The sequence below is a fragment of the Pteropus vampyrus genome, unplaced genomic scaffold (genome assembly GCF_000151845.1).
Source record: "Pteropus vampyrus isolate Shadow unplaced genomic scaffold, Pvam_2.0 Scaffold10, whole genome shotgun sequence".
NCBI lineage: Eukaryota > Metazoa > Chordata > Mammalia > Chiroptera > Pteropodidae > Pteropus > Pteropus vampyrus.
This window is the reverse complement of record NW_011888791.1, coordinates 13775115-13802434: the sequence shown is the minus strand read 5'-3', so window position 1 is coordinate 13802434 and position 27320 is coordinate 13775115. Positions and strand designations below refer to the sequence as shown.

Genomic DNA, 27320 nt, shown 5'->3' with positions numbered 1-27320 from the left:
GTATAGGATTAATTTCTGGTATCACGCATTCTGAAATAGTACTCAGTTGTCCAATACCACCAGGACTTCCACCAAAGAAAATTATTTTTACCACTATCACAGATCCTACTGTATCTTACACCCCACGTCTTAAAGTCAGTCCTCTCCATTCTTCTCTTCATAAAACTCCTCTTTTATGGTCTTATTTGTTAATCTGTAGTGCCCTTACCCCCTAAAATGGGGTCCTACACTAGCTTTAAGTTTTGTTTCTTTTTTTCAACTCTGAGTAAGATAAAAATATTATCTTCAAGCATTACACCTATGTACAAATGTTTAACTCAAAACTAGAAGGTCTGGATATAAACAGGCAACATATAGGCAAAGATACTGTGATCTGATCACTTCTCTATACTACATGGGGAACGCAAAAGGAGAATTTCCTCATAATTCGAATCTCTTTATCTGTTATATACTGAAGGATAGAAGAGACAGAGGGGCAAATTGCTTTTGGTCCCAGCAATATCACTAATAGAAAAATCTGAAGAAATAGACTAAGTGGAAGAACCTCAGGTTCACACTTCTAAGTGGCAAAGAAGCTAACATGTTATTCTGTATCTCACAATCATCCTGAAAGAGAAGCTTCTTCTCATACTTCTTTACCCTCTTTCCCTGCCCCTGCCCCTGCCCCTGCCCCAAAAGACACACGACCTCCGCCCACCCCCCAAAACCCCCCATCATGAATACTGTGATGGTCTCATACACGTCATGTTATTTACAGTCAGGAGTTAAGGAGAAGGACAAGCGTAAGTATGTGATGAACCCAAAGTTAATGGACCAACTGTTTTCAGAGTTACTTGTGTACATCCCCAGGGTCAAATTCAAGCCTCAGAAATCCACGTGCAGTCTCCATAGAAATAACTATAAACACCAAGCAGGGAAAAATAGCTGCAGTCAGTCTTTTTCTCTCTATTGACATATGGCCTTTCTTCTCTCCTGGCTTTATCTTTTGAATGGCAAGTTTTGGCTTGGTTTTATTTATACAATGGAACTTCATCGGCTCATACACACCTTTAGGAGACCCAGAGTAAAATATTCATTGTGGGGCTCAGAAAAGAAGTAGAAAAAACTTGGCAAGAAGAAGCAAATCAAAGAAGTTCATGAAACACATTTATTTTATTGGGCTATGAAAAAAAATACAGACTTGGGAAGTGAATATGATGTAACCTCAAAGGAAAATAGTTAACAGAGATGAAGGTGTCAATCAGCAAGCATCAAGGCAAATGCATAAAAAAAGGGTCTGTGGCCAGGCTAGTGTAGATAAAATACCACACAGGCAATGAACACATACAGTCGGGGCAGGTGCACGAAGTGTTAACAGGGGAGTAGGAGGGAGCAAGAAGTTGTTTCGCAGTTAGTGATGCCCACTTTTTCTATTTCTCTCTAACAGTGTTTCTTATTTCCGTAAAAGAAAGGAGAAAAAAAATTAACCCTCACTTTTAATGAAGTTTTAATAAAACGAATTGCAATGAGTCTTTTAACAGACACACAACACTGTTATGTAATATGCTTGTTTCAGATGGAAACGGGATTAGAAAATATGGTTATGTAATGAATCAAAAATTTAATTGCAGAGCTGCTGCTTACGAATGATATATATCAACATCCTGGTAAATTAAGACTTGTCCACGTAATAAAATCTAAAGGTTTGTTATGTCAATGGATCAGTGCATAAAATTTACTCAAAAATCAATGTAAAAACCTCATAAATTTCAAATAATCCAAATTTTGCGTGCAGCATAAATTTATGCATTTAATGTCTTCGTTTTCACCATACACCATGCTTATATTACTGGAGGCAACTAGACCATTCTGGTGAAAACTTTATTTATGACAACTTGTGAATCAAGGGGAAATGAGAGAATTCTCAGGCCACCTATATGAGTATAGCTTATTATAATAACCTTAAAGATAATATAAAAATTAATCTATTTAAATTGCTCTTTTTTGTTATGGGGGCATTTGGGGAAACAAAATTAGAACATGATTTTAAAATGCTACTTAGTGGTATAAAACTTAGAAAATAATTTCAACTTTGTTGAGTCCTACGGAGCATAAAGAGAGTGGTCAATTTGGTTAATTTAAGTTGGAAGTAAACCAATCCATTCTTAGGAAAATTTTGCTCGGGTTGGGGTTTTGCTGTGCTGTTATAATTCCCTAGATTGATTTCTGAAGTCCAGCTTCTCAAGGTGAGAGTGTCACATACCTGGCATCACAAATCTGCTTGCCTAACAGATTCTACCAAAGGTCCAAACATCTTACAGAAAGTGTAAAATAAAATGTGAATCACTTAGACAATGTGTCACTACAGGCTTTTGGTTAGGGTTTTAAGAAAGGATGGATTTACAAAAGTTTACCTGTAACCTCTAGATTTCCAGTCATAGAAGCCCAAGACAAAGGAAGAGTTTATTTCTAAAACTGGGGCCAGTATAGATTGAAGACTGACAGTGTGGATCCATGTAGCATCTGTGCAGTGTGACTCCTGTGCCTTAATAAGTCTGTCAGTTCTTCCTGGGACGACAGGCAGTAGCCCGCTATTGCTATACTGAGATTCCTGTCACCAACTCAGAGGAGAGATCAGGACCCAAGCTCACGGAATGAATCAGAGAACCATGGCAGTACCATGAGCTGTGCTTGAAAACGCCAACTGGCTTGGAGGGCGCAGGGAAGAAGAGCAGAATTCAGCATATGCAACACAGCATGTACATAACCCCCTCAGAACAAGTATAACCTGAATGCCAAGGAGTTGCTCCAGTGCATCAGAGTCACGAGAAATGTGATAAAGGACAACTGTGGTGTCTGATCAAGGGAAGAGATGCCTTCCCCTGTTTATTAAGAAAGTGAAGTGTTGCACTATGTAAATCAGAAGGACCTACAAGCCTCAAAGTCAGATAATTCTCAGGAATCGCTAACAGTTTGATGCTCTAGAAACAAAATAGAAATTCCATGGACACCATAATTACCATTTTGCTAGCAATCTCTGCATGACAAGACATTATAACACTTTAAAATGTAGGCAGTCATTGCCACCATGGACGTGACGTAGAAAGGAATTAAGAATAAAATAAATCTACTGAGGAAGAGATTATGTGTCCTACTTAGTAAACAAAAACATAGTATGCTATTTTTTTTTTTTTTTAAGAAAGGTCCGAATCTACTTAACCGAAGTTAAAAATTTTAACATAGTCGAGTTCAACAAACATTTGTTCAATCTGGTCTGTAATTTGGGCACTAGGTCAGGTTGCATGGACATAGATGGGTGTGACAGGATCCTGACCCTTGAATAGCTCACTACTGCCTGGTGAAGACATGCTAATTAGCTTTGGATGCATACTCGTTATAAAATTCCTTGAAAAAACTACCTCTCAGCTGTTGCAAGATTCTGACATTCCCAGGATCTCTTTGGTCTATTTGCATGTATGAGACGCAGCACGCTTGCACAAAAACCTATCCATATCCACGGGGACATTGAGTTCTAGTGATGAAATTGAAAACTGAGCTATTTGAATGTTCACATATCAGCTTTGTCAGGAGACACACAGTTTTTTCAAAGGGAAAGAGCCAATGAATTTTACTTAACGGCCTTGTGGCACTGGACTCAGCTGGCAAACCTGGTTTCCATTTCCAGCTCCGTGGCCACTCCTTAGCAACCTTTAACAAGACGCTTACTTTTTTTCTCTCATTTATTTTGCTCAATGCAAAATGGGATTGGTGTGTGTGGGTGGGGTGGGGGTGGGGTGGGGGGAGGAGTGTGGTAAAGAGGAATAGTAACAGCTGAACTGCACATTGCTAAGATGAGTTAGATGAGTGTAAAATTTTTCTTCATTTTTTGCAGGAGAGCTGAGAGGAAAGATATCGGTGGTAATTTTAATTAATCACAAGTTAAAAAATTGAAGTCAAACATTGTTAATCTAACGATAATTTCATGAACATTTTTAATCTAATAAATTATTTCCAAATGGGTAATATTTCCACTTATAGAGAGAATATCTTAAATTCTAAAACCTTTCAAACATCTCATTTAAAATAAAGACAATCTAATGTTGTTGATACTTAACTCAAAGTGAAACCGAAAACAAACACAGCTCTTAAATAGTTTAAAACCAGTTTTAAAACAGTTTAAAGCAATTTCTGTTCTTCCCTATCACCAACGATTAAAAATAACAGAAATAAAAAAAAAAAAAATTAAGGGCTCTTACTATATATGTTATAGGAAACATTAGAAAAAGATAGTTTATATTAAGAGCCATGTATTTTAGCTTTTGCTTTACTGTTATCTGGAACGTTTGCATGGCCTATGTAAATTCTACAGCAATGAATCTCCGCACAGTAGCATCTTCTTTTTCAAGGTTTTATTTACTTCAAAACCCCTGTTGTAAAACATAATTTGGGGTAGCAAAGTGGAGAGGAGTGAGTAGTGGGTCAAATTAAGGGAGGAGCATTAAAGAAATCAACACAAAAAGTTTTAATGTAGTTGATCCCAAACCTTATTTGAGAAGTCTGAATAGGATGAAAAGGTTTTCTCTGTTCGGTAGTTTCACTTAATCCTCAGTCCAAACATTTTACCCAATAAACATTAGATTATTTTTATGTCAGCTATAAAGCTGTCAGTCCTCAATAAACAGATACACTCCTGGTGGTTTTACCTTTGCTGTCAAAGAATTGTCAATATGCATACCGGCTCTTAAATTAAAACAAACACACAGGAAAAGAAATGTAAAATAGAAAGTTGCACAGCAGAGTTTAACGGGAGGCTGTTGAAATTCTAAATGAATGATGGTCCAAACAGTTGATGGTGATCAGAAGTCCAATATACTGTGATATAAAGCAGTCAATGCGTTGTTAGTGCCTTGCTGTCTCCTTAATGGAATGCTGTAACCTCTTCTGCTCAGGTAAGCCAGACCCTTACTTTACTGTGTCTCAATTAAATTTTATGTCTGATGTGTCCATTTGTTGTAGGAAAAGCAGCAAGTTCAATGAAAGGGACACTTTGAAGATTTTTATTTCCTATAGGCACAATTTACTTCTGTCTGGAAAGTCCCTTCATAGTTTTCGTGGGTTTTTTTCCCCCTGAGATTGAGAAAGGTTATATAAGAGATGAGAAAAGATGTGGAGGTATTGAAAATCTATTTTCTAACTGGTCAGATCTCTACCATTTTTGCAGTTGCTTTCAGAAGGATTTTTCCACAAAGGCTAAATAGAATCATGTGACTGAAACAATCTTTGCTCATCCAGTCAACTTCATTGCAGAATTAAGCTTTTAGAGGCTCAAAGCTGTCTTTTAAAGCGTATCCTGTGTGCTGCCTAACAGAGGGCTGTGTGCATATGTGCATCCACTAAGTACTATTTGCTTGTTGAGTATAAGTATTCTTCTAAGATTGGTAAAGAAACAGTATAAATATAGGAAAGATGTAGATATTTGTTCTTAGCTGTAATAATGTTGTCGTTTGCTCTTTGCTTTTTACTTTGGAAAGCTTTGTAAACTTTAGAGAGTTGGGTCTCACACTAGAGAGACATTTAGGAAAACTTAATAACGTGACTGTCCAATATCACAAAAGGAGCTATTCTTTTAATTTTGTTCATTTTAATTCTATCAGAAATGGGTTCTCTTTTTTTTTTCTAGAAAGAAAGAAAGAAAGAAAGAAAGAAAGAAAGAAAGAAAGAAAGAAAGAAAGAAAGAAAGAAAGAGAAAAGAAAGAAGTCTTCTATATTAAAGGGTCCAAAATAAGAGAATAAAATAGATGTGGGGCACTAGAAATGTAACCTGGGTGAACAAAGACTTTGAGGAAAAGAGAGCTGAAGGCAAATATATTAGGAATCTTAAGGTTCTGATGAATACTCCTTTTGTTCTAAGTAATAAACGTATGGTCTTCCCTGCCAAGGCTGAGAGAAAATGGATTTCCCCAAGGAATGTCCCATCACTGGAAAAAAGATCTGCCATCAAAAGCCATCATGTTCTGAGGAGGTGTAGCAAAAGATTAAACATTTAAGACAGGTGATGGGACAGAGGAAGAAGTGAAGACAGGGATGTAGAAAGGTAAAATGTCAGCATCCTGAAAATGAGATCCACAAACATGAATGGAGGAAATTGAAAGTGTCAACTTTAAACCCCTGGTTTGTATCTTGTGGCCCCGAGCGATTTGGAGTTTAAGGAGAAAGACGGGACGTTCTGTTCATTGTGGTGGTGTTTCTTATAGGTCAAACACACATAAAAGAGCCCATGCCAAAACATATTAAGTAGTGCCCCATTGTCCAAAAGAATATCTGAAAAAAATGTAAAGGTCACATTGCAAGAAGAGTTTAGTGCCCTAGCAAATGTCACCAAGCAATTTGGTTTCTTAATTTTCCAGTTATTTTCTAAAACTTGCAACTAGCCACTCAATCAAAGCAGAACAATTTCTATTTCTTCAAAAAGTATTTCTCTTTAAATAATGTAGAGGTAACGATCTGGAGCCAAATTGTCTGGGTTCAAATTCTTACTACCTTAGACAAGTTACATAAACTTTTTGGCCTTGGTTGACTTATTGATAAAATAGGAAGAGTGATATTTCCTTCCCCAAAAGTTGTTGGGAGAACCGAGTTAATGTATGCAAAGCGCTTAGCAAAGTGCCCAACACCTGGTAAATTATTTTAGTTACTTAAAAGGGGTTTTTAAAAAATTAATGATATCTCTTGCCAAAAATATTACTGTTGTCTTTATCCAATCCACTAATTAAATATTGAGTATCTACTACTGCACACTAATAGGACATCAGTGTTCCGTAACATTTAAGAACTTACAAAACAATTAACCCGTTAAAAACCCACCTATTCAATTCTTATTTTCATTTATAGTATTTTTCAAGATTCTCATTTGAGTACTTTTAAAAACAGATTTCATATCTCTGGTGAAATTCCCCATCTTCTCTTTTACTTTCTTAAACATTTATTATATCTTTGAGAAAAATTCTCTGCCTGTTAAACATAGAATTACCATATCTAATTCCACTTCTGCTTATATACCAAAAATAATTCCACTTCTGCTTATATACCAAAAATAATTGAAAGCAGGGGTTCAAAGAAATATTTGCACACCAATGTTCATAGCAGCACTGTTCACAGTAGCCAAAAGGCGAGAAGCCAAATGACCACTGTCACATGCATGGATAAACAAAAAGTGGTATATGCATGCAATGAAATATTATTCAGCCTTAAAAAGGAAGGAAATTTGGACACATGCCTCAACAGGAATAAACCTTGAAGAAATGATGGTAAGAGAAATAAGCCGGTCACATGTATGAAGTACCTAGGGTAGTCAAATTTGTAGAGAGAGAAAGTAGAATGGTGGTTGTCACTGGCTGGGGTGGGGAGAAATGGGGAGTTATTGTTTAATGAGTACAGAGTTCAATTTGAGAAGAAGAAAAGAATTCTGGAGATGAATGGTTTCATGACAAAGCGAATGTACCTAATACCACTGAATTCCACACTTAAACTAAAATGGTAAATTTTACGTTGTTTATATTTCATTACAATAAAAATTAAACTAAAAGTCCCTGTCTGAAAATTCCAAAATTTGAATCACTTATTGCTTCTGTTTCTCATGATATTTGGTTATTTGGTCTTTTCCCCCCTCTAAGACTCTGTAATTTTTTATTGAATGAGGACATTGTGCATTAAAAAAACATTTTCTCCTAGCAAATAGACGGAGTGCAGCGCATCACCTTCATCTTGCTAAGGCTGGCTTTAGGCTTTGTTAGGGGCAATGTGTTCACGTTTTGCCCTGATTTCTAGGGCAGAGCCCTTACTCCTGGGATTGGGCATGCAGAGTCTCAACTGAAAACTTGGAGTGTTTTCCAGAATTCTTCCTTCTGGCTGGCTTGAACTGCAACCGTTGTCTCCCTGGCATTATGGGGCTGCTGAAGTTTCTGCCCATCTTTATAGCTTTCTCAACTTCTGTGTTTGTTTTTGTTTTTGCTGGGTTTTTTGGAGTTTCTCCCAGCTTAGGTGTTGGCAAATGCCTCAAGGGGAAATTGCATATAGATCTTTGGGTTCACTTCTCTACAGTTTCCCTCTTCCCTGGGAGTTTTGATCCTCAGGTTCCAGCCATTTGGCAGCCCTCAATGTCAATCTCTAACTCCTCTCCTCACCTAAGGCTTGGTCCTATCACCTTCCCCCAACAAGACTTACCGAAGCCTTTAGGTGGAAACCCTGGGTGAATTCAGAGCTCACTTAGGTGGATACACTGGGTAAAGGGATGATTCATCTCTCAGATGGGATGGAGCTGGACTCGTGAGATTTCATCATGCCACTCAGCATGGCACCCAATTTAAAACTTAACGAATTGTGTATCTCTTGAATTTTCCGTTTAATATTTTCAGACCATAGTTGACCATGGTAACTAGGAACGTGGAAAGCAAACCGATGGATAAAGGAGAACTATTGCATCAATAACTAGAGATCCAAGCTGCATATTCTACCTACCCGTTAGTCACTTAATAGCTCACTGGCTTATCGGATCAACTGTTGTGGTATCGCAGTGATTGTGTTCAAATAATCCTTATTTTACTTAATAATGGCCCCCAAATGCTTAAGAGTAGTGAGGCTGGCCATTCGGATATGCCAAAGAGAAGCCATAGAGTGCTTCCTTTAAGTGAAAAGGTGAAGTCCTTGACTTAATAAAGAAAAATATTGTATGCTGGGGTTGCTAAGATATATGGTAAGAATAAATCTTTCATCTGTGGAGTTGCCCAATTTATAAATTAAACTTTATCATAGGTATGTTTGTATAGATGGAAACAGTACATACAGGGTTCAGTACTGTCCATGGTTTCAGGCATCTACTGGCGGTCGTGGAACGTATCCCCCACAGGCAAGGGGGGACTCCTGCATGTCCTATCGCTTAATGGATTACATTGCAATATTCTTTTAATCTGGTTCCCTTATAAATAGTGCCAACTTCTGGGAATTTTATTATTTGGATTATGAAGTACACAGTGAAACTTAAAGGATGCAAAATGATAATGACATCAGAGCATGCTCTTTCCTCTCATTTTGGTTCTTGATTCTTCTAATTTAGGATAGGCTTTACGTAAAGAAATCAAAGAACTCATTTATCTAACACGAACTTACATACTCTCTTTAGGAGTTTCCAAAACTAATTTTTTGTTACCACTGTGTTTACATTAGAATTCCTTGTTTACATAGAATTCCTATGTTCTCCCCTGAGTTCTCTGTGGCCAGTCAAGGAGAATTATAAACATGGCAGTTATAAGCAGGAGAACAAGGCCACTACATGTGGCTGGTATCTGCTCTAGGTATTAGTGAACACATATTTCAACATATATTGCAATCATATGATGATTTCACCCCTTCTGACAACTCATCCAAGGAATTTTGGTTAAATGCCTTATCTTATGTTTCATGGGGGTTTCCTGGTTATATTACCCAATACTTGTGTTGACTTACGTGAAGGCACCAATAGGTCAAATAACTGAGTTTATGATCATTCATTAAGCCTTAACTTTAAACTGTACTCTGTAACTTCCTTTTGAAATTGGCTCTGTCCTAAGGATCATGGGCCTCTATCTTGGTCTCATAGGATGATGGGTGGCACACTTCAGAACACATTTTTAGTTCAATTTCATTTGCCCAAAATGCCATTAAAAAAATAATACCTTTGTGTTCCTTCAGACTGATCTTAGGAACCAAGCTATTATTCTGAGAATCTCTTTGAACTCCTTTCTGTTGAAGTTCTCTGGTTTGTAGACTGTAACCAACCAATGGTAGTCTCTCCCCTACCTCCCTCAGATGCTATTTAGCCAAGTGAGATGAGATATGTGGAAATGCTTTAAATCCATAATGGGAACAGTGGAAATCTCAGATGTTGCTTCTATTATTACTAATATCACTATTCAGTTACTGACAGAGCAGGGAGTATGGTAGAGGACACAGAAAACCTCAGGTGAAACCCTACCCCAACAAATATCAGTTGTGAGATGCTGCGCAAGTCCCTGAACATTTTATGTTTCCTGACCAGAAAACTAGAGTTCATACTCTCTGCCTTTCTACCTGCCAGCATTCTGGTAAGAATCAAAGGAGTTAAAACATGTGAACACATTGCACAAACAGGAAAGGGCCAAAATGGTAACGATGGTTTTGAATATAATCACTGTTGTAACAATAGCGTCTGAATTTTCTCCTTTCCTCCAGTTTCAAACTGCCTGAAAGACCTGGAGGAAAGGTAAAGCTAGTTATAAGACTAGACAAAAAAAAATCCATGGACCAGTGATGAGAATAGTATAACTGGGTGCCTAAACATTCCTAAGTAGGAAATGAGTAAACGTTGATAATAATTAACACTCCTGAATCCTCCAATGGCATCTGATTCATGAGATTTACAGGTAAAATGTAACAATCTAAACTACAAGCAGTACAATTAGAATTTAAATATATGTATGTGTGTATGTGTATTTATGTATATATCTTGCCAATGTTTATAACTTCTTATGTAACCTTTTTCTTTCTGAGATCAAATTTGCATATAGCCAATATAGAAGACTTCCTACCAAAAAGGTGTATCGTGATTAATGTGATTCCACAAATTCAGAGACACTAATGAAATCAATGATGAAGATAAAATATTAACTCCTTTAACTTTGTCTATGTCAAATCATGCCTAAGTTATTTTCTACAATGAGAATTGAAAAAGTAGAAAGTTTTTAGATTTTCTTTCTCATTTTCATCTGAAAATGTTCAGTTTAACCACTAGAAAAAGGATTTTGCTTTTGGTAAAGACATTTTTTTTTCTTGAGGTGATTCTAATTTTAGCCTATCAGAAATCCAGAATAAGTTAAAATAAAGGCCTAAGAACATTTCCAATGTGACGTCTCCCATTGACTATGCAATCACCTCATCTCCTATTAACACTCTGTAGAACACACGGGATATCTGTTCAGGCTCTGACTTGAGACACAAACCTTTTCGAAAGACAACTACCTCCACCCAAACAACTGGTCCTCCTTTCCTTCTTGTCAGCACTGAAAGCTGAGAGAGGCTGTGTTTGGTCTCTTAATCAGGCCTTGCTGACGGGCTGACATCACTGCAAACGTTTTCACTTACTCTTTGGCAACAGTTAAATCCTTGCCAAAGGCCAGTCAGTAATTCAGAAAGCGTTGTTAGTGAGAGGCTGGGGGAGTCGGAGTGTGACTGTCAGCTAGCAATCTGTGGTGATGACAGGAGGGAAATCTAAGAGCTGAAACTGTTTTAAAGGTCACTCTGTGGGCAGAACAAAAGACCTCTGATTTAGAAAAGGAAACAGAACTCTGGGACATTGAAGCACTTAGGATACTGCTATCTGAGCACTGAAAATTCATAATCCACCCTTGATTGTAAAGACTAGTTTACAAGCCAATATAGCTTAACTCAAAAACTATTTGCTTCAGCAGCGGTGTGAAATAATCTGGTAAAATAGAAATGCCAAATATTGTACCAATGGTTCAATTGTCTGGCTTTAAAAAAAATATTGAAATAAGTTACTGCTTAGGCTTCTTCAATGTTCTTCCTTACCCTTCATCCTTTCACTTTCAACCTTGAATTGCTAACTAATCAGTTTAAAGTTCTTAGCAACATAGCATAAGCTTTATGTGAAAAGCAATTATATATATTTTGACTGAAAATTTATGTATTTAATATACAAAAGCATTGGTAAACCTTTTTTAAAAGAAACAGATAATTCAAAAATAATAATAGTAGGCTCATGCTTGAATTGAGATAATCTATTTTCTCTCTTCGGTCTACTAAACACCACACATATTCTGGATCTCGGCCCATCACTTACAAGACCTACCAGATAGATTTGCTATAGTTTATTCTCCAAACTCTCACCTGCTGTGTTATTTTTTTTTCTGGTTTCCTTTTTTTCCATAGCTGAAGAAGACACTTGTGTCATCATTCAGAAGCCCAGGCAGGCCAGGACTAAACTCCATAGTGTGGGAGCAAGAGCAGCTGAGACTTTCTGCTTTCCTCCTCATGGTCAAATAAAAACAAAAGAGCAGGGATGTAATGTACAGCATGGTGACTATAGTTACCAATACTGTATTGTATATCTGAAAGTTGCTAAGAAAGAAGATGTTACATGTTCTCACCACACACAAAAAGTGGTAATTATGTGAGGTGATGGAAGTGTTAACTAACTCCATTGTGGTAAGCATTTCTCAGTATATACATGTGTATCAGATCATCACACTGTACACTGTAAACTTACACAATATTATAGGTCAATTATGTCTAGAAAAAGCTAGAAACAAGACAAAACAAGGTAATACAAAACAAAGGAATATTCAAGAGAAGTCCAGTGAGTGCCAAGAAAGGTCTCTTTGGTAAAACAAAAAGGAAGGGAGAGAAGGCACTCAAGGCATCAGGAAACTCATCATAGAAGTCACAGTGCACATGTGGCACCCATCAAAGAACAAATTCATTTGAGCAAACCAGGCTTGCAAACTCAGTCGACACCCAATAATCTACACGTACTTGATTTGCATTGCAGACTATCTGCTCAGGGGCCTGGGGTACATTCTATAATTATTAATCTGAGTGAAAACTGGATTGGTTAAGTGGGAGTGAGTCTTCAGTGACCCACGATGCAGCCGTACTGGATCTATGGGCTGACAAGAGGGACCAGTCCCAGAATCCAGGGAACAGTGATGCCAAAAACCACCCACCCATTCTAGCTTGGCAATGTTGGGTAGATGAGTTGGTTTATGCTGGAGGATGAAAGGGGTGGAATGTAAAGAGAAAAAGCAGTAGCAGCTACTGGGCCTTGTGAAGTGGGAACTTGGTTTAGGTGGTGAAGTTGCTGATTGCTCAAATAATCAACATTTCTGGCTGTAGTAAGAGTTTGCTCCTCCCTTGCCTCTTTAAATCCACACCTCCCCTCACTTCCATGTGAGAGTAAGAGTGAGGGGCAGCTTCCAGAGCCTACTTTACTTCGGAGAGTTTCTATAGGGTAATTTTCCAGAGCCTACTTTACTTCGGAGAGTTTCTATAGGGTAATTTTCCAGAGCCTACTTTACTTCGGAGAGTTTCTATGTTCAGGGTAATTTTCAAAATGATCCGGCCATGTTAGATTATGTAACCCACTTTTTAAAAAGTAGACCCACTAACACACCAAATTAAGCCACAAATCGTGTTCACCTATAAAAAGAAAATGTCCAAATCTCACCAGGTTGTTGTTGATTTTGAGTTGTAGACGCCCCACTTCCTTTGTCTGTGTCACAAGCCACTCATTCCCCTTCTTAATGAAAACAAGAGGGAGTGATTATACCTCCTGGGGCTGTGCCATTTATGCCGTCTGAAAGGCACTTAAACGAGTGGCACATTATCTCACACATCTGGAGTTTACCAAATTAGCCAATTATGCTGGAGCTCATAAAACAAGGCCTTAAATGTCATTTAACTAGAAAATATTATAATCACAAAGTGGTCTGATTGTAAGATGATACTTGGGGCAGCATCAGTGGTTACAGAAAACAAATCATGAAACAAAACAGTTCAAATGCCCCCCAAATGCAACCACATATTTTCTACTTTCTGAAGAATACTATATTTCTGAAGGCACCAGCAATCAACATGTTTCTCATTTGAAATGGAGTTTAATCTGACCTAGTTGTTTCCTAGTTATTTGCCTTGGGCTCCAAGAACTTTTCTCATAAGAAAACTACGGAACTTGCAAGATGAAAGTAGACTGACAGGAAAACCATGAACTTATCAGAGATACAGAGCTATCTGGGCAACGACTAGAGTAAGAGTCTTGAGTCTTTTGTTTGTGGTGCTGCCTCAGAATTAACAAGATTTGGTTGACTGAACATATACTGGTCTCTCAGAATTTACAGACTTTACCTGAAGGAAGAGATAAAAGCTACTTGAAATTGTTATATGTTTCGAGGGAAGGCGTATATCAAAGGTATTTGAAAATTAGGGGTTTACAGCCACTACTTCCATATTGTTTTGTTTTCATTCAATAAATAACAAATTTTGTTCCGTGAAAGGTGATACAGGTAATAAAAAAACTATGCTATGCCGCTCATACTTGTGTGACTTTGGGCAAATTATTTAACTTCTCAGATCTTTAGTTACCTCATACAAAATACACATGTGATGCTGTGTTGTATTGAGAACAGTGCTGTGTTGAGACAAACATATGAAAAAGTCTCTAGCGCAGTGCTTGGTACACTGAAGAAAATAAATGTTAATTTCTTGTCTTTATGTATGTTCTCAGAATTTCTTAAGCTCTATTTAACACTTTTTTTTTCTCTTTATTTCGGGAAGAATGGCCACTAGGCACTTTCAGAGGAAGAAGAGTAAGGGGGTGGGCAGTTCCAGTTTTTATTAGCATAGTTTATAATCTTCTTACTATCTGTGAACATCTCAATCACTCCCTTAAAGGAATGACAAGTACAAAAGAGATTAGGAAAATGTCCATGAGATACTAGGAGGCAAAAGGAAGTGAAGCATGATGCATGGACACATGGTAAACAGAGATATCAGCTGCTCTTTGTGGGAAGAGTACAAAATGAACCTTATTGGTTTTAAAGGCACCTAATTACCTAAGCTAAATCTTTGTCTTTCTGGGCTCACAATTACAGTAGATGGACCTGTCAGTTCTTGTCAAACCAGAGAAAGATGAAGAATTTTGTTGACGATCGAGGTATTCTCAATAGTGACGAATTCCTTTCTTCTGAGTTCTCTCTTCTCTGTTAGAGAAAACAGTGATGGCCTTTTTGGCGAAAGCTAATTAAATAAATATAATGATTTCATGTTATGGAAATCCTTACTCAGAATTTGGAGGGCAATTTTAAACTTTAATTTCACTTCTATAAAGCTGGGTTAAAAAACTATGTCTTTAATAAAAGTACAACATATCTACGCTTTTAAGAAGAAAAAGAATCTTAGAAACAGTAAAGTGTTTTGGACTCAGTGATTGAGCCTTGTCTCTTAGAAACAGGTGAATTCTGGGCAGGGAGGAGGGGAATCGCCTCTCTGAGAGTGATGATGCAGTTTTCACTTGCTTACAAAGGGGAATGGGATATCTGTGCAGATTCTAAGTGTATTAACAGTTTAATGTTTTTAAACAACAGAAAAGGACTTGCTTTACAACGTTTAGCTTGGGGGAGCTAGGAAAAACCAGGAGATATGAATTCTTCTAAATATGCTAATAGTCAAATTGACTAGTGCTATCCTTTTGGCAGGCCACAGACCAAACTGGCCTCTATGCACCTGAGAAAAACATTTTCTTTTCACTCGTTGTATTCTAAAAGCCAAATAAGAAAATCAAAAGGAACTGCTTTTACCAGGAAAAAAAAAAAATTCAACACAGTATGTGTTTAAAGGTTTTCTTTTTTTTTTTTAACCTAAGGCAACGAAATGCTCTTACTCTGCATCAAAAATAACATGCAGCTTTTTCTTTTATATTTTTACAAATATTTCCATCTCTAAGAATGGAGTTCTCTGGCTTTTCGCTAACAATATGTCCAGATCTAAAGTCATTACAGAAAAAAATGTCAATTTGCTCTAGAAGCAATTATACATACAGTCTAGGAAAAGGCCAATTTTACTATGCAAGGACCACACATACTGTATGTTTGTTACATTACTTGATATCAAAGCAGAAACATCAAATTCTTCTGAAAACACACATGAAATGAAGAGGCTGGCTAAGGAACTCCCACATCCAATTCAGAGATATCTGTTACAGCTTACAGAACTTGGCAAGGCTGACACTACCGTTTTACCGGAAAGGGACACTTTTATGACGATATAATACACTATAATTTCTTTGACTTTATATATAATTTGCATAAAATGAACATGACTTTGATCCCAATTGTTATAAAAGAGGTATATTATCAATTTATGGCACTTAGGTACCACATCACCAGCGCAATGGCAAAAATTTGGTGACTCGACATCGCTAGGTGACCTCAAAATATTTAATCAGGCATCAAGATCATTATCATAATTTCAGAGGGGCTGATCTATAGCAAGAATTATCATCCCTGTTTCATTATGCATCATTATGACGTTGGTGTGATGACATTCATTCATTTGTTCACTGTGCACTTATTGAGCATCTCTACTCAATGCCAAACACAGGCATTGGGAATACAGAGGTAAATGAAACATGGCCAGTAGGTAAATGCATTCTTGGGGTGGGAGAGGGAAGACAGAAACTGAGCCCAATAAATCAGGGTGATGCATGTATACTTTATATAGCATATGCATATAGAGAAAGAAAGACTGATAAAGAAAGCATGTGGTAGAGAAAAGACGGTCAGGGAGGGTGCAACTTGAGGACACCCTTGAATGAAGGGGGGTAGTTTCTTGTGTGGATTAGAGGGTTGGTCCTCTAGGAATAGGGAATAGTGTGCAAAACCATGAGAGTGTGAGCGACCAGGGGGCTGCAAACGTTTGCTATTCCTAGAGAAGATCTGTGCATGAGGTGTGAGCCAGAAGAAGAAGAGAAGACTATATTAGAAAGGGCTCTGCACACCAAGACAAAGAGTTCACATTTTATACTGCAGGACACATTTTTACATATTCCCATAGTACTCTAAAGATAAAATAATTAAAGCAGTATGAAATAGATGTAAAGATAAATAAATAAGACAGACTAGGAAATGGAGAAACAGAATAGAAAAATTAGATGAAGTATATGTGAAAATTTAATATGTGAATAAGCTAGCATTTCCATTTAATGAGTAAAGGATGGATTTTTCAACATCTGTGTTCGGACAATTGACTAACCATTTGAGAATAAAATTTGATTCCTATATACCAAACTGCACATGAACAAATTTCTCACATGGATTAAAGATTTAAATGTAAAAAATACCAGAAGAAAATAATCTTGGGATTAGAGGATGTCCTTCTTTTTAAATGTGACATCAAGATCAGATATTGCAAAGGAGAAGAGACAGATATAATAAAAAAAAATCACAATCTTCAAAAATTACAAACTTATGAAAGATGTAAGACATTATAGTTGTAAGACAAATGACAAGTTGGGAAAATATTTGTATTCTATGTAATAGTCGAAGGATTAGTACCTATAATAATATACTGAGCTCCTACAAATCAATAAAAAATCTAATCTAAGAGAAATAGGCAAATGATGCAAATAAAGAATTCACGAGAATATGATACCTTGTAATATAAAAGCATGCTCAATCCCAATTATATCAAAGGAATACTATTAAACTGGTTTTACTTTTCACCTATTAGATTATGAACAAGAAATGCATGTGAGTGACACATATACCAAGTAAGGACTGACAACGTCCAGTGTTTGAGAAATTAGAGTGTGAGAAATTAGAATTCTCAAATACTAAGGGAATAAAATCATTATGTACTTTATGAAAGATCATTTTGGTAATATCTGATCCTATAAATCCATAATTATCAACTTTTTAATAGAAACATTTACATATGTACATGACTATGCAAAAACAGTAAGACTATTTATGGCACTCTTTTTTAAACAGTAAAAATCTGGAAACAACCTAATGGTCCACAGAAGGATTAATTTAATAAATTGCAGCATGTAGATAAATAAATTACTATGCTGTTGTTAAAAACAATATACTGACCTGGAAAGAAATACATGATATAGGTTTGACTGAAATAAATAATTAGCAGATCACTATCCACAGTACAATCTGCCAAGAGCAGTAGTGAACCAACCACAGCAGCTAGGAGATTAGAGTCTCAGCTCTATTACTTACCAGGTATGTGAAAATTACTAACTACTCTGAGTTTTGGTTTCTTCATCTGTGCAAATGAAATGAACCCTAATAGAATTACAGAGTTATAAGGAGAATTCCTAATTCATAGTAGAGGTTAAAATATATACTAGTTGTTATTATTACTCTTATCATTTTTGTATGATTATTATTTTATTTGCAATCTATTCTCTTATGTAAACAACTTCCAAAAGCTAATCTAATATCCTTTGGAAGATCATGCTGGATACAATCTTTAACTGAAGCTATACATTAAAGATAATTTTAGCTTATGTAACCAAAATATTCTATTTATTTGATCATCTAATCGATATGATAATATATTTGACACGTCAATTTATAACATAGATCTGTTTTGATTGAATATTCATCAACCAAAATGCAAACAAAGAAATCATTTGGGCACTATCATTAAGAATCAAAATGAAGAACTATTATGTTTAGATAGTCCAAGTTACAAGAATTCTAAAAAGATTTCATGGCAAAAATTAGAAATTGTCCTCTAGTCATCAAACTGATTATTAATATCCTTTTTATGGTAGTTTCTATTATCTACATATTTAGTTTTCAATCATATTATCAGGAAAAACACAAAAAAGTAGGAAGGTACCCTTTTAAATATTTTCCCCAAGTAAGACTAAGAAAATATCTCATTCAAAATGAGAAAATGTGTCAGGTAGTAATACATTTAAATGCCTACATGAACATAAGAATCTATATATGAAGAACCATACATACATACATACCCTTCCGTTCGGAAAATTATTCGAAAGCTGTCTCCTAAGCTTTTATAACTGTTTGGATCAGTTGCACATCTCTGAATTTGGAACCTAGAAACAAAATCAAACAAAAAAAAATCCAAGTTAAGAATTTTGCCAAGTGCACTTTCTCATTTTTCAAAGTCTCAGGAAACTCAATTTTTTTTTGAGATTAAAATATTCTGGTTTTTGATATAGATTTTATTGATTTATTTGCTTCATATAATCTTTACCTTATTTTTGTAGCTTTCAAGAGTATTCTATTTAGTAGCTGGGAGATGGTCGCAGGAATGAAGAGTACAGCATAGGGAATGCAGTCAGCAGTAATGTAATGGCTACATGTAGAGCCAGAGGGAAGACAGAGTAATCAGGGGGATCATTAAACTATATAAGTGTCTAACCAATGTACTGTATACTTGAAACTAATAATAAAATAAGATAAAATGCTTAAAAAACACAAAATAAAAAAATAAAAGTATGATATTTCTTTGAACTTTAATAGAAACTGTAGAAAAAGGGTTTTGGTTGTTTTTTCTCCCATCTGCTTCTTAGGCAGATGCACCCTGAGGCATTTATGCTTTTTTGTCTGTGTGCGAAAAGCATACATAGATGTTATAGATTGGTTTAATGTATAATTCAAAAATCTGAAGATGCATATGAAATAAATAAGTAGCTCTATTTCTTATCTAAATTAGTGCTCCATGATGGTAATTGAATACAATGGTTAAAAATACAGAGCAGCTAATATGGCCTAATTTTGATCCTGATTGTGAATTTGGAATTCATTCTGGCAGACAGGCGCCTGTGCTTACAGTGAGAATTGGCATTGTATTGTAACACAATTTACTAGCACTACTTCATGAGGGAGCAGAGTTGGCTATTATGGGTAGTTCAGGCTACCTGGATTGTCATAGAAGTACAATGCTCAGCATACAGTTGGTGCTCAAGAAAAATGTGTCCCATTTTTGAATGCTAAATTCTTCTTTCTTCTTCTTTTTGGGTATGATCATGCCTCTCACAACTCTAACCTTCAAAATATGCAAGTTTCCAGTATGAGAGTCTTAACTTATTCACTTTGTATTTTACCCTGGAGTTTGTTTCCAAAGAGATTTATGACAAGTGCTCTCATTTTCCAACACCCAGTTGTTTCTGGATTTCTTTAGTCTGACCTTCCTTGTGTTTAACTTCCTTGTCCCAATTCTGAATTAAGGCCCTTCTTCCTTATGTGCTTTCCTCCACAACTTTATCAAACATTTTTTTAAAAGAACTTTTAAAAAGCACTTCTAATATTGTCTACTTTGAGATGCTTTTCTCAGATTGTTGGATTTATGATAGGAACACAACTGCTACCTCGAAGAGTGGTTTATTTTATAGTTCTAGGCCCCAGGGAATTATGCTGAAAACTGACACATATATCACAGAAATGAGTGAATTTTTTACTTTGATTGAAGCAGTTGGGCATATCAACAAAACAATGATTGGAAAGGGAGGAAGGCTTACATTTGATTTTGTAAAGTTGGAGAGTTGTTGAATATGATCGTGCAGGAGAGCAGCCATTCTGAAATGAGAAAGTTAAGTATTCCAGCAGAGAGTGCTTGGCACATACAAATCCCTAAAAAAATACTTATTGCCTGATTGAGTAAATTAGAATGGGTATATGGAAGTCAGAATATTAAAGCAATGTGATAGTCTAGGGGAAGATAATAATGTCAGAATATGACTGGAGAGAACAGAAATGCAATGAAAGGGGTAAGCTTGTTGGGTAATCTTTTTTTTCTCTTTAAATGAATTTTTTTTTTTTAACAATACATTCAGCATGAGCGCCTCTTGAATCTCTTCAACCCAGAAAGTAATATTCCACAGCCCTAGACCAAAGTTTAAAATGTCATATTCATCTTCATAATGGTATTGTTTGTCAAATTTACACCTCCATTACATTATCATTTTTAAAGGTTGGTTTCTAGGCAAGAACTATATCTCTAAAATTTTAACTACATGGAGCTTATCAGAAGATAATGGTCCAGAACATCTAACTCATTTAAACTAGTCTGGATCCAGAAGTGCATTTGGTGGATGCATAACCGCTAGCCCAGAAGACTCAGTAAGTGGTTCTGTCTAGAATCAAGGATATGATTTGATGGTCAGGTAGATAGATCATGTTTGGAATTTCTGGGCTACTGTATGTAGATGAGATAACAGAATCTTCATCTCTACATTTGCATATTTGTAATCCATATTCATTGCTGAATATGAAATATTTTCTTATGTCCAACTGGGAAGTCAAAGACACTTCTCTACCTATTTCTTAATTATTTATTAAGAAAATAATTTAAAATAGTTTTAGGTATTAAAAAAGTATTACATGCTTATAGATTTTTCTCATAATATCTGTAATAATTTTTATTAAGTTGATTTACCTCAGTCAAATTCCTTTTTAGATGCTTTTCTCCCAAATTATAAGTATTTAAAAAATATCTGAAATAAGATGCTACAGGTATTACAAAAACCCAGGGCATTATCTCTCAAGAAGAACAATAAATAAATGAGAAAAAATAATTAAGAAAATGAAGAAAAATATTCAAAAGGCCAAGCAGCATTGGCGCCAAATTGCCCAGGTGTTCACCAGAGAGAGCACCGACTGCTTTGTGTGGAGGGTCAGGAAGGAGATGGGATTTGAGCTGGTCCTATAGGATTCAGAGAAGCAAAAAGAATAAGCCTGGAGGAAGCATTTCAGGTGGGGAAACGAGAGAAAGAAGGCCAGCGAGAAAAAGGCCGTCTTCGCAAGAGAAGTGATGGAAAAGATCCCCCACTGTGGCAACCTCCTGAGCTTCCTTCAAGACAGATGTTACAGCACTCTGCTGGTGGCATTCAGTTGCTCAGGGTGGGTGGCGACCTGAGCGGGTTACAGGGGGGTATTTATGAGACAAAGTTAAAATCAAAGATAGATCGTTTGATCTATTCTCGTTCCTCAGCTGACTACTTCAGCTAACTCTGCATGGCCATCTCATAATTACGTGACCCTGGTTCTGGAAGGGACTGTGAAAGAGTCAGCAGAGGGACCAGAGCAAGTATACCCCAATGCCTAGAAAATCGACCTTAGGCTCTCTTTTCCTGTTGGGGTTAGAGATATCAGCTTTGCTATGATGTCTGCATGCTCAGGTAAGGCTGGTGTTTTATCAGCTTAAGCAAAGACGAATACCGAGTACAGTTATTTCACAGTTAACTAGTTATCTAACCTGGCTATTAAAAATCTAGGCACTTTACTCACTTGCTGCAATTTCTTCCTTTTTTTCAGAATCTGACAGATGATATTTGAAATCCACTATTCAGTTAATGAAAGCTTGGACAGTTACCATGTATTAGGTACTCCACCGTTTGGGGCATTATGAAGAAGGAAGATAAAATCCTGCCCTTTGGAAACTTACAGTTAGGTGAAGAAGACATGCAAATAGATGATTACCATATGCAAGTAATAATGTTTAGAAATAATGTTCCAGAGTATCAGATGTCAGCCAACGACTTTTACTGTTATCGAATAACACTGATATTGCTCTTACTGGACATGAGCTCTTCGCTATGGGTGGACTGTGGCTGACTTAGAAAATAGTATGATGTAGAGACATTGGAGGGAACATGGAAAATGAGAAGGATATCTTTAGACTAAATATCTGTAATTAAACTTTACCCATCCACTTCAGACAGGCAATGAGGATAGTCAGTGGAATCCCTTGAGGAGTGTTCCATTTTGAAGCTGGCTGATGAGTGATGCTATGTTAATTATGAACAGGAGAGGCAACACTGAAATAGCATTACATGAAGGGAGTCCACAACTGTGTTGCAGAGCAGTATAAGAGGGTAGGCAGGCATGATGAATACTAATTCCACAGTAAGGCCTTCCCACCATTCTTTACTATGCTAAAGCAGCTGGAGTTCCCATTATACAGGCTAAGACAAGAAGAGCTGTCTCTTCTGTTGCCTATCTCACACCCTGCATGTCTACCCTTTGCAGAGAAAGTACATGCGGTATTTAGCTCCACTACACATGACTTATTCTGATCACAGAGTTATCAGTTCTTCTAAGGAATCTGTTTCAAGTTGATATAATTATAGTGCATTTTGGTTAATCATGTAAAACAGCAATTTCTTTCTTCCTCTCCACTACATTTCAGCAACTTAAAAGGTTTTTCTCTTGGATTGAAGTTTTATATCAGTATTTTCCAAGATGTATTCTGTGCTAACAAATTCTCTCTATGCTTGGGGAGACAATTTTCCAGTTACATAATACAACTCTTTGTAAAATTACAAAGGCAAAGCCACACTACTTTTGATTGTATTTAGAAGAAAAGGTTGGACCTTTCTACTGTCCTAATAAAAGCAGCTTAGACACATCTGGAATCTCGATCTGAGTAACTTCTTTTATTAGAAAGAAAAATTGCTGCCAAACTGGCAAATTGGACAATGAAGTATAACACTCAGAAACATTCAGTGCCTAACATCCGGTCAGAATGAAGGGAAAGGATGCGGCTCCAACTCTAAGTTCCATTGCTCAGGAGCTTGCAATCCCATCTGTCACGATGCCAGGGACACAGCACTGCACACTCCTTCCTACAAATGGAAGGGAACTGCCCTATCATCTGCCACACTGTAAACACGAAGTGAGTTACTGTGGCAACCACCAGGGCAAGAAAGGGCTGCTCAACGTTCACAGACAAATGCACAAGCATTTTTTTAAAAGTTGAAAAATGATCTCACTCACTAAAATATTTTTCTCTAAATTGGTCAAGAACCATGACTGCAGCATTTTCCACTGACTGAACTGTACGCTTAGTCAGTGATACCAAATTTTAAACCTGTTGTTAAGCCTGTTGTTGATTCTCAGCACCATCAGAAGTGCCGCTTTAGATGTTCAGCTTGTCTGAGCACTTAAGATATGGTCACAAGAAAGACATGTCTGTAAGAAATAAAATGGCTTTGCTGTCTTAAACGCCATAGGATGAGGTTGTTTGAAAATTCCAAAAGCTGAAATGTATGCATTTATTTCCGAAGTAATTTTATATCTATCATCTTCTTCTTAAAAAATACTGATGGAATCTATTCTGGGGAGTGGAAGCTTCAGGACCTACACATAAACACATACACATGCACACACACGTATACATGCATATGTATATATATATATATATATATATATATCATATGTATATATAATTTATATACTTATATAAAGACAGCAATTGAGTTGCAAAAATCAGATATGGGTAGATGATGCGATGTGTCCTGAAGCTATATTTGCATAGCACACACTCTGCTTTTTACTTAGATCGTATGATTTGTGGTGCTTTTAGGGTAAGGAACTGATGGAGAATTTTTGGGGGGGTGAGGGGTAGTCATTCCAAGCCACCCTTTGGCATTGCCACTCATCCTGAGCAAAGCTGTAAGAGAGGTGAAGTTTATTTCTAGCATCATATCCAGATCATTTTCCAGTTCAATAGTATTCTTGTGCTCTCTCCTACCTTCCCTCATTCAATCCTGCACTCAGAAAAGCATTCACACCAACCATTTACCCTTCCTATGGCTTTTAATTTGATATACTATCTCTCAGAACTTGACCCTGTTAAAGAGATTTCAGCTATCTAAGAGGAGGAAGGAAGGTTTGGTTTTGTTTAGGGTGGGGATGCAGGGGACCTTTGCCACTCAAGAAAGTTCCAAGTGACATTTTTTTTCCTGAGTGGAATTTTATATTGCCATAATGCACTGGACTTCATAAAAGTTACACTTTTGTGCCAAAGTAGGTGAGGTGCTTTGGGGAACTGAAACAAAGACTAAAAGCCACCATTTATAATTTCAGTGTTGCCACCAATAAATAACATAAACTGGTGAGATCTATAATTTAATCTCTCATTGCCTTTCTGCTCAGCAGTAAAATGGGACAGTGGACATCAGAAGACACATTGATTTTGAAGGGGCAGTGACACACAGACTCAATATTTAAGTTTGTTAGCTATGAGAGAGAAGAGACACTTCATTTTGTTTTGTAAAGCCCCAAATTCCATATTTTATAGGGGTGGAGATTGCTAATAAAAACTGTACAGTGACAATAAGTGGTGATGAACCCAATGAAATCCCTGCAGAGATCTTTGTAAATGTGGTATGAACAAAGATTATTAGTAATTACCAGAATGTTACACATGCTCCTTAATAAACACTTAAGAAACCCACTAATGAATCAGAGATTAACAGACTAAAGGTTTGCAATTACAGAACACATTAAAAGGATAACTGTAGAAAGATTAAATAAAGATTTTAATTCCCTGTAATTAGCCTATTTTATAGAAATAAGATGCTACTCCTATGTTTGTTTTCTTACTGGTTGGTTGAGCATGGCCAAGGTCAGACTGAACGTGCAAAGGCACGTCTAAGGTTTTGAAACTTAGGCGTACACACTTGCTTGACAAACTTCGGGAAAAGGCCCTAAAAAGCATACCTTTAGAAAAATTCCCACCATATATATTTGTTTCTTGAAGTCTGAAAAACTACTTTCCAGTGAGGCCGTTGCAAGAAAAGAAATACTTCCCATGAAGGGCTATCCATTGAACTGAAGGGGGACACGGCCTCTGTATTTGTCATCCCCATAGGAAGACTGTGTCACATAGTGGGGAGATGAGGCTGCTGATGATTTTGGAGGTGATTCTTTCAGTTTCCTTTAGCCAGTTCTAGAAGAAAGGTTTCCTTCTAATGTTTCTCTATGTCCATAGCTTTATGGATTACTGTGAATGGTCATTAGAAGAAAAAAAAGTTAGCTATAGGTATTTTGTCTTACCTCAGATTGCCTTACAAAGACGAACACAAGAGTCCTTTAATCACATTGGAAGGGCATGGTTTATAGTCCAAGACACAGATTTCTGTCTCAACATTTCCTGAGAATGGGCACACTTGCACAAGGGGCAAGGTTAAGAGTTTTGGGGGCCCAGAGATGAATAAACCATAGATCTTGCCCTCTAAAAGGGAAAAAGCAGGCAGGAGGCTGGGAGATGTTAGTGAATAATTATAAAATAAAGCAGAATACAAATATTAAATGGAGATTCCTAGGAACTTGGCTTTTGCTTGCTGTGTTCATAATCTGGGCCTGGCATCAATTAACACCCTAAAATAACGCTAACAAATACACAAGCCTCTTGAGTTTGGCTCTGTTCCAACAGTGATCAGTGACTGAAGTTCAAAAGCAGTGATCATACATATTTGGCTGTTTATCAAATTATTCTAAAAATTCAGGGCAAAGAAAGATACTTGCCCTGATGGCTGCTCAGTCATTTTCCTGGGAGAATTTCTTTATAAAAGAAGTAGAAACCTAACTTGAAAAAAATAAGAGGTTCTTTGCCTGTTCAAAGTCTGAATGTCTTTACTAGGTGTAGGTGGGCTAGGTGGGTTGGGCTATGCTTTGGCTCAGCCTTTATGATACTGTAAAGAAGACTAATAAATTTCTCTATGTGATTATAAAACAGTTTATAATTTGAAGAAATATGTAACCTGGAGTGCTCAGTCAGCCTAGATAATTACTACAGATAAAGTAACAACATCTTGGCAAGGCCACAAAAGCAAGGGAAATCTGTACCGTGTAATTTTGAACACGTTTTTGAAAAAAGCCTGAAAAATATTATCTCTCTGAAATATCAGATCAATCCAGATGGCCTGATTATACTTTAAGTAATTTCCTGTGATCCTAGACACATCTAATTGCAGTCTTCTTTCATAAGCTGAGGAAATTTAAAGTCTGATATTCTGTACATTTTACAATTCGCACTTTAACGATACACTTAAATATCCTATAAGTGGTTCATCCATTTTGTCAATCACAAATTTTGTTGCAATAAATATTAACCTATGTGTCCCTGATTATTGTGATGAAATAGATCTAGTTTTGTACATCCTACACAATTATAAGACATGTGGTATGTATAGTACTTAGAATCTGCATAAAATTTGACACTGTACAATGAATCATGATAAGAGAGTTTATTCTATCACCTGGGACAAGTCCTTTCAGTTGTTTGTATTACTTATGGGATAATAACTAAGTATACTGACAATATAATTCAAAACTTTATTTTAATGACAATATACTAATTAACAAGTCAGAGACAGATGATCATTAGAGATTAGAAACTAAATCTAATAATGCTAAACCACAAGTGATAAAATAGGCTAACTGACATAGCTGTATAATTCGAATGCTCAATTATAAACTGGTCTCAATTAAACAATAGCTCTTCTAGCTTGACTTTCAGACATTTCGCTTTGTAAAACATATGTCACATTAAAAAACTATGCTTAATATTATAGTTCTGCTACTTTTTGAATATATATGTGTTATGTATACATATAGTCAATTAAATTTATATTTAATGCCAACAAATGACCTCACACTCAGATGTACCCACATACATTTTCCCAGTTGCATTGGGAACTAGGCCATTATAGTGGTTAATTAGCATGAAATCACATCGTATGTGAGAATGAAGGAAGGATGGATCACAGAGTGGAAATAAAACCCATTATTAAGATAATGAGAATAGAGAGGGCTACGTCAACTTCATCAATCAAATATTAAAATTATAATAGTAATAACAAGAATCATAGTTTTCCCATAATCCCCAAATAATTACAGTTTTAAAAATATTGACCCTTCCCCTACCCCTAAAAAGAGAAAAGTTAGCTAATTATTTTTCTCTCCCACCCACCTCCTTGGGTCCTA

General features: G+C 36.4%; 1 protein-coding gene across 3 annotated transcripts in view; it reads right to left on the bottom strand.

Moving 5' to 3' along the window:
• SLC25A21 (solute carrier family 25 member 21) overlaps positions 1-27320 on the bottom strand; it is a 437307-nt gene that overhangs the window by 100060 nt on the left and 309927 nt on the right. For 2 of the 3 annotated variants that reach the window (XM_011376513.2, XM_023522310.1), the window contains one exon: positions 18557-18640. The exons of the other annotated variant lie outside the window; for it this stretch is intronic. In XM_011376513.2, coding sequence (XP_011374815.1) covers positions 18557-18640 — 84 coding nt within the window. The remainder of the gene's footprint in view (positions 1-18556; positions 18641-27320) is intronic. 3 annotated transcript variants of the gene reach the window in all.